This window comes from Eucyclogobius newberryi, unplaced genomic scaffold (assembly GCF_026437365.1).
Source record: "Eucyclogobius newberryi isolate DKJ021-1_F unplaced genomic scaffold, fEucNew1.0.hap1 SCAF_2, whole genome shotgun sequence".
NCBI lineage: Eukaryota > Metazoa > Chordata > Actinopteri > Gobiiformes > Gobiidae > Eucyclogobius > Eucyclogobius newberryi.
In genome coordinates this window covers 39912062-39919336 of record NW_027315834.1, presented here as the reverse complement: position 1 = coordinate 39919336, position 7275 = coordinate 39912062, and the positions used below count along the sequence as shown (strand labels likewise).

Below are 7275 nucleotides of genomic sequence, written 5' to 3'. Positions count from 1 at the left end.
CATACAAAATATAAGTCAAGTTTTGAAGTAGTATTGAGAGTAAAATAGAGAAAAAAAAGAATGTAAAAATAAGTATCCTCTGTATAAATGAATAAAGTATAGATGCCTACAAGATTTACTTAAGTACAGAACGTTTACTTTTTTACTCTGTTATTTTCCACCATACTCCAGGGCCTTGTGTCTTCATCCTACAACACTGCAGGTCACTCATTGTAGGTCTGACGATAGTGTCTGCACCTCGGAGACTACACCCAGAGAGTCTGCAGGTGTCGGGGGGGGGTCGCTGTCCTGCGCTCGCTGGCCTCATGCTGCCAGCCGTTAAGGTCTTTTGTGGGGGTCTGAACGATGAGGGGAAGACTCGTGGGTGGGTGAAGGGCGAGGTCAAAAACACCAAGCAGGGTCGTTGAGAAAGAATCAAAAAGCCATCGGACCCGCTTCAGGGGGGTGACTTTTGTTGTCGGTAGTGGAAGAAGTGCTCAGTTTTGTGGCTTAAGTAAAAGTGCAGATACAGGAGCAAAAAATAAATGAAAGAAATACTCAAGTAAAAGTACAAGTAACGCGTTATAACAGTTAAAGTAATGAATTACTTGTTAAAACATGTACCGAAGAGTTCATTTGCAAGGGACATTTTAAAAAGTCATCAGTGTCTTGCAGTTAACTCTTTGCAAAGCATTGTTTTCAAAAGCCAAATGCAATTAAAATATAATTCCATCCCTCCTTGACATTATTTCCATTGATAATATCTGTACTTGACGGTTAGAAAATGCAATTGAACTCTTTCAAGAGTAAAAGGTACGGTTTTAAAACTTATTTGGTGGTTTTGATAAAGAGTCAAATTAATGTAATGTATGTATTTTTTGTTTGCTCAAAGTCAGCACTTGAACTCAAACCCGTTAGCTAGAATGTCACCATGAACGAGCAAAAATAACCCTTCATTTAATTATTATGACTAAAAATGTTACTTAAGAACAGTATTTTTGTGCTTTGTTACTTTCCACCACTGCTTGTTGTTGAGAAAAGTGGAAAAGAAGAAAAAGAGAGTCAAAATGTTCAGTATTTTACAGTATTTCTCTTTCTGTCTTCATTTGCATTGCATGTGCACTCTTTCTGTGCCCATCCTCCATTCGCACATCATTATTAGGGGACAAAACTGCTGTGTGAGAGCAAGTGCAGAGAGATACTGGAAACTCACCCAAGCACATGAATATGCATGAAGCTTTCTTTTCTGCTTTAGTTTAGTTTTCTCTCCCAGCCCAAACATCGTAGCCTGTCATTTTAGTTAGTCCATCACACAATGCTATAGGAACCTTGAGTTGTCTATATATTGCAAATATATGGGATGGATTTACTTCGTAGGGTTGTAGACTTCATACAATAAAGGTTTTGAAAAGCACATTGCATTGCGTTACATTTTTAGATAATCTAGACTCAAATGTAACCATAATTATGTTTTCATATGGTTTACAGTAACAAAAAAAAAATGTGATGCTGCAATTGAAAATATAATTTAGTTTACGTTGACTACTTTTGGTGCACAACTTATTTTATTTCCACTATTTGGACCCAAATTTTTCAATTCATAGGTCTTCAAGCACAATCCTTGCCTAATAGTGGTTTCTTTCTCCTTGACTTGTAGGCTACTTGATAACACTTTACAAGTACAAAGTTTTGCTATGCTCCTCGCTGTATTTGTCTGTTTGGTGGCATATTACTTCTTGCTTTCCTCTTGAAGTTACTCTTCAGCTCATGTCCTTGTAGCATCATTAAGAGCGTCTAAACCTATCACAGAAACTCCCCAAGGACCCCGGTGCCACTGGAGTCAAACAATGCCATACATACAGAGCTGCTTTTCTTTCATCTGCACTTTCTCTTTCTGTCTGACGGGGCCTGGCTCACAGCTCACAACAGATGTGCTGGAGAGGCCACTTATAAAGAGCCAGGGAGCAGATCTGAGTCAGTATCTGAGGGGGGGTTGAGCTAAATCTTTGGCCCCCTGACACATCTCCTCCTCACTGTACCCATTCAGCCTGCCCCCCATGTCCACTCTCTCCCAGGTTTTGCATGACAATAACTCCCCAAGTCCATGGCCCAGAATGATACTTGTCGAGGTGTGGCTGGGTGCCTTTTAAGTCATTGACCAGCTCCTCCGAAGATCTGCATCTTTGTAGAGATTAACAACAAGATGAAATGCAGTCACATTCAGGCATCGCTTATAGTGCTTTTGACTGCACAGGCACAACTTGAGCCTATAATGATAAACATGTATATATTTATGGAGCATTAAACTACAGAACAAATGTGAACACAGCACAAGCAGACTTTGCATTTCTGTGTCTTTCAGTCTTTCCTTCTTTATATTTTTCTCCCTGCAAAAAGTAAGATCATACACAGGTTTCAGCTTCTGGTTAGAGGCAATATTTCAGGACTTTTCATGTGTAATGTGCTCATATTTTGTTTTAAATTGTTAATGGCTATGGCAACGGTCCTCATTTTTATCCCTCTGAAACCAATAAATTGGCTAATTGTAATTAATGTATGAAGAGAGAATATATTGTCAAAAACAAAGATAACTTGTAATCCATTGCAGTCTGTATAGTATAGGACTATTCAAGGGTCACACGTTTATAAGTTCACTTTTGGCCACACTGCCGGGCCGGTTTGTGGTTTCTGGTGTGTGCTCCGGGTGTGTGCTCCGGGTGAGTCTCCGGGTGAGTCTCCGGGTGTGTGCTCCGGGTGAGTCTCCGGGTGAGTCTCCGGGTGTGTGCTCCGGGTGAGTCTCCGGGTGAGTCTCCGGGTGTGTGCTCCGGGTGAGTCTCCGGGTGAGTCTCCGGGTGTGTGCTCCGGGTGAGTCTCCGGGTGAGTCTCCGGGTGTGTGCTCCGGGTGAGTCTCCGGGTGAGTCTCCGGGTGTGTGCTCCGGGTGAGTCTCCGGGTGAGTCTCCGGGTGTGTGCTCCGGGTGAGTCTCCGGGTGTGTGCTCCGGGTGAGTCTCCGGGTGAGTCTCCGGGTGTGTGCTCCGGGTGAGTCTCCGGGTGAGTCTCCGGGTGTGTGCTCCGGGTGAGTCTCCGGGTGAGTCTCCGGGTGTGTGCTCCGGGTGAGTCTCCGGGTGAGTCTCCGGGTAAGTCTCCGGGTGAGTCTCCGGGTGAGTCTCCGGGTGAGTCTCCGGGTGTGTGCTCCGGGTGTGTCTCCGGGTGAGTCTCCGGGTGAGTCTCCGGGTGAGTCTCCGGGTGTGTGCTCCGGGTGAGTCTCCGGGTGTGTGCTCCGGGTGAGTCTCCGGGTGAGTCTCCGGGTGTGTGCTCCGGGTGAGTCTCCGGGTGAGTCTCCGGGTGTGTGCTCCGGGTGAGTCTCCGGGTGAGTCTCCGGGTAAGTCTCCGGGTGAGTCTCCGGGTGAGTCTCCGGGTGAGTCTCCGGGTGTGTGCTCCGGGTGTGTCTCCGGGTGAGTCTCCGGGTGAGTCTCCGGGTGAGTCTCCGGGTGAGTCTCCGGGTAAGTCTCCGGGTGTGTCTCCGGGTGCACGCGCTGCAGACCGGAGTGAAACCAGTCTGTTTGTTCCAGAGCGGGGGAGGTGGGTGTGGGGCGGAATCAAAGGCTTCAGACTTTTTGTTTCAATCTGAAAGAAAGCTAATGGCCGGCCATCGCAACCCGGCATCTGTATCCACGGGGGGCCCCGAGGCCAGGAGGCACAATTGTCCTCTCTCTCTTCCCGCAGTGCGTCTTCCTGCTGCATTCTCCGGCCTGCGTTTGGAGACGCGCATCTGCACAAGCCCAGGCTATTGTCGGGACCACCACCAATAAAGTCATCAGTAAATGCTACTGTAGACAAAAACACGTAACCTATTCACAAAGACGGACTCATCACCAAACAACTTTGGTGCTAACGTGTTGAAAATTGAAATGAACAATATGCTGGCATTACGCATGTTATTTGATGACAAAGGTACAACTGCGTTACAACATGATACACAATCTTTATTTCATTAAAGGTCTCAATGCTGCGGATCATGTATCGCAGCTGTACTTTGACCACCAAATCTGAGTCGTCTAATCAAAATGAGTGCGTGTAATGCCAGCATTATTAGCAACGTCAATCATTTCCGTCCTGAATTGCCCCATAGGCTCTTGAAATTCAAAATGTTTTGACGTTGTGTTTATTGGCATTAGATAATTTAAAGGCCTACAGCTCAAGTCAATAAAACATTACAATGACAATGTAATTGTTAACTGTAAATAGCGATTGAAATGATGCCACATTCAAGCCTGGGCTCAGCAACACAACAACCACATTTTAACCCAGCTCAACACAACATGTGTATTAGTTTAAGTGTGACATTTGACTTGTAAACCATGTGGGTCGATACTATTCTTTACCCATGTCATCGCGTGCAAAAGTGACTATATTCCAAAGAATGTGTAATAGAATCAAAAGTATTTTCCTGGCCTGGACACGCCTCCTAATTGGTGAAAAGCCCAAGGTCATTCACGACTTCACCATCAGCTGTGAGCAATTGTCCTCGCCAGCCAATCAGCGCAGAGGAAAGGACGTGTCCGTCAAACACCTCCTCATCTGGGATTGGAAAAACCTGTGGAGCCAACCCTGAGCTCCACATTTGACTTGGGTCCGGACACAGGAGCAGTGGACTTTATGGACTAGACCACAGAACTTTTGAAACGGTCACATTTCTTTCTTTTAGCCATTTCATGTTGACCAAACAGTGACCGGAAAGCAGGCCACCTTTTGTAAAGGGTGTCGTCCTCTTTTTGAATGAACACCATTTTTACGGGTGTTTCGTGTCGCTTGAACATGTCTGAGAGACCCCAAAGCCCCGAGTGCCAGAGTCGACCATATGATTTCAGCCGAGGCAACCCGTGTCCTCAGGGTTTGGGGCAAGAGTCCTTCCAGATCCCACCTGGGCTCCTGGGGGACCACAACCTGCTTTACAACAAGTCTGCGTACGGAGGAATCCCCTCGCAGACTTTCTTTCCATTTGCTCCCATGGGAAGTGACTATCGGGGCTCGGACCAGCAGCAGGCCATGGACCTCGCGCAGCCCAAACCCTGGTACCCGTTTGCAGCGTCCGAGTACGTGAGCCAGGTCCCGGGCGCAGCGACCGCGACGCAGCCCGCAAACCTGAGCCCCCCGATCGCCCAGACCCCACAGGCCAAACTGCCCGAAATCAAGGTGGAGAAGGAGAGCGAGGAGGACTACTCTGAGATGAAGATTCAGCAGTATCCTACACCCCCGACCATGTCTCATGGGGTATTTTATTCGGCCCCCTGGAACCCGTCTTTTTGGCCTGGGATTGCGCACATTACGCCCCGAGACAACAGCGGGCAAAACCCACCCACACCGTCCTCAGAGTCTTCTCCATCCATGTCCCCGTCTCCCCCGAGCAGTGGCAACAACGGTAGTGCCTTTTTCGGGAGTGGGACCCCCACGCCGAGCGTCACCGGGCACCAGAGCCAGAACCCGGCCTCGTCCGCCCGGAGCAGCGGCTCCTCCAGCGGCGGCTGCAGCGACTCCGAGGAGGTGAGAATAAACCTGACTAATACAATATGGCAGAGCTAATTGCGAGCACAATATTTAGAATAGTGTAAATCACATTTACCGTGTGCAGGAGAGTCTCACCACTGAGGAGCTGGAGCAGTTCGCCAAAGAGCTCAAGCACAAGCGCATCACTTTGGGTTTTACGCAGGCCGATGTTGGGCTGGCTCTGGGGAACTTGTACGGTAAGTTTTCATAACTGGACATATATGATAACTTTCATTATTAAAACTTTTGTTCTGCCTTCAGGAAAGATGTTCAGTCAGACGACCATCTGCCGCTTTGAGGCTCTTCAGCTGAGCTTCAAAAACATGTGCAAACTGAAACCTCTGCTCCAGAGATGGCTGAACGAGGCAGAGACTTCAGAGAACCCACAGGATGTGAGTCACTTTTAGAACTCCACCGGGCGAAATGTGGGCCCCCAGTGGTTTAACACGTATCTAACGCTCCATGATGTACTTAGCAACATTTGTGACCAAACAAATTCATGTTACAGATGTATAAGATTGAACGGGTGTTTGTGGACACCAGAAAGCGAAAAAGGAGGACTAGTTTGGAGGGAGCAGTGCGTTCGGCTTTGGAGTCATATTTTATCAAATGCCCCAAACCCAACACACAGGAGATCACTCACATCTCTGACGACCTGGGCCTGGAGAGAGATGTAAGTGCAGAGTTTAGTGCTGCATTGAACATTGTATTGTTAATAATAACATTGTCCTTCCAGGTGGTTCGTGTGTGGTTCTGTAACCGCAGGCAGAAGGGGAAGAGACTGGCCCTGCCTCTGGATGAAGAGTGTGATGGGCAGTACTATGAGCAGAGCCCACCTCTCAACATGGCACCCTCTCCCATGCCCAACCAGAGCTATGCCACCTCCAGCTTCACCGGGGCCACTTCTGCACTATACATGCCCACTCTGCACAGGCCAGATGTTCTGAAGCAGGCCATGCACCCCGGCCTGGTGGGTCACCTGACCGGATAAATGGTGGGAACCATAGGACTCGCAGAGCCTGAACGAATGAAGAGGCTCAATGCTGTTCAGGTACTGCTCCTACATCGATGTGAGTCACTACTTTAACATAATGCAAAGTCACGGGAAGTTGTGAAAGAGGATATGACTTCAGAGTTTCTTCATCGCTGTACAGACTTGGGTACATGCAGGGAGAAATCAAGGAGCTAAATTGTTTTGTACAATCAATCACTGGATTTTATATTGTGCCAGCTGGTATTTTTATATCTGAGATCTCTTATGAACTTGTGAAGCAATGACAATGATGTACATTATATATTGCACAAAATGTGATTTTTATGAAGAGCTGTATTTTTAACATGTATTTCTAAATGTGCATTGCTTATTGTGAACTTGCAGTCGATAAAGTGCTGTGTGTAGCATTGTTGCAGCATTCTCAGGGGTGAAACTTGAACAAAAGCAGAAATCAGGTGCCATTTAACTTTCTATTCTAAATGTTTACTGCAGTTTTGTAAGTGCTGATCTTGCTGAAAATTAGACCTCAGTTTGTCCCATTAGCTGTGACACTAAGTGCCTTTCTACTGTGATCTCATTTTTGAGACGTTTGTCAATAGGCCGTAAATGGACTTAAATTATTTATTGAACTGTGGAGCAGCTGCACAGGTATGTCGTTTGCTCTGCAGCCCTTTTATTGCTGTCCATGTCTTCACAATGAAATTCTGACAGTAAACTTTGCACATTTCTACCCTTGTTTGCCTTTTTATTTAACAA

General features: G+C 46.8%; 1 protein-coding gene across 1 annotated transcript; it reads left to right on the top strand.

Annotated features, from left to right (window-relative positions):
• The first annotated feature begins 4685 nt into the window (after positions 1-4685).
• On the top strand, positions 4686-6567 carry pou5f3 (POU domain, class 5, transcription factor 3). Its single transcript, XM_072455297.1, has 5 exons — positions 4686-5522; positions 5611-5722; positions 5787-5917; positions 6034-6198; positions 6262-6567. Exons 1-5 carry the CDS (start codon positions 4758-4760, stop codon positions 6514-6516), a joined length of 1428 nt encoding a protein of 475 aa, XP_072311398.1. The 5' UTR covers positions 4686-4757; the 3' UTR covers positions 6517-6567.
• Positions 6568-7275: the final 708 nt, after the last annotated feature.

Coding starts and splice junctions, on each gene's coding strand:
- pou5f3 (XM_072455297.1), top strand. CDS start 4,758: ATGAACACCATTTTTACGGGTGTTTCGTGTCGCTTGAACATGTCTGAG. Junction 5,523..5,610: donor GCTGCAGCGACTCCGAGGAG/GTGAGAATAAAC, acceptor TACCGTGTGCAG/GAGAGTCTCACCACTGAGGA. Junction 6,199..6,261: donor ACCTGGGCCTGGAGAGAGAT/GTAAGTGCAGAG, acceptor TTGTCCTTCCAG/GTGGTTCGTGTGTGGTTCTG.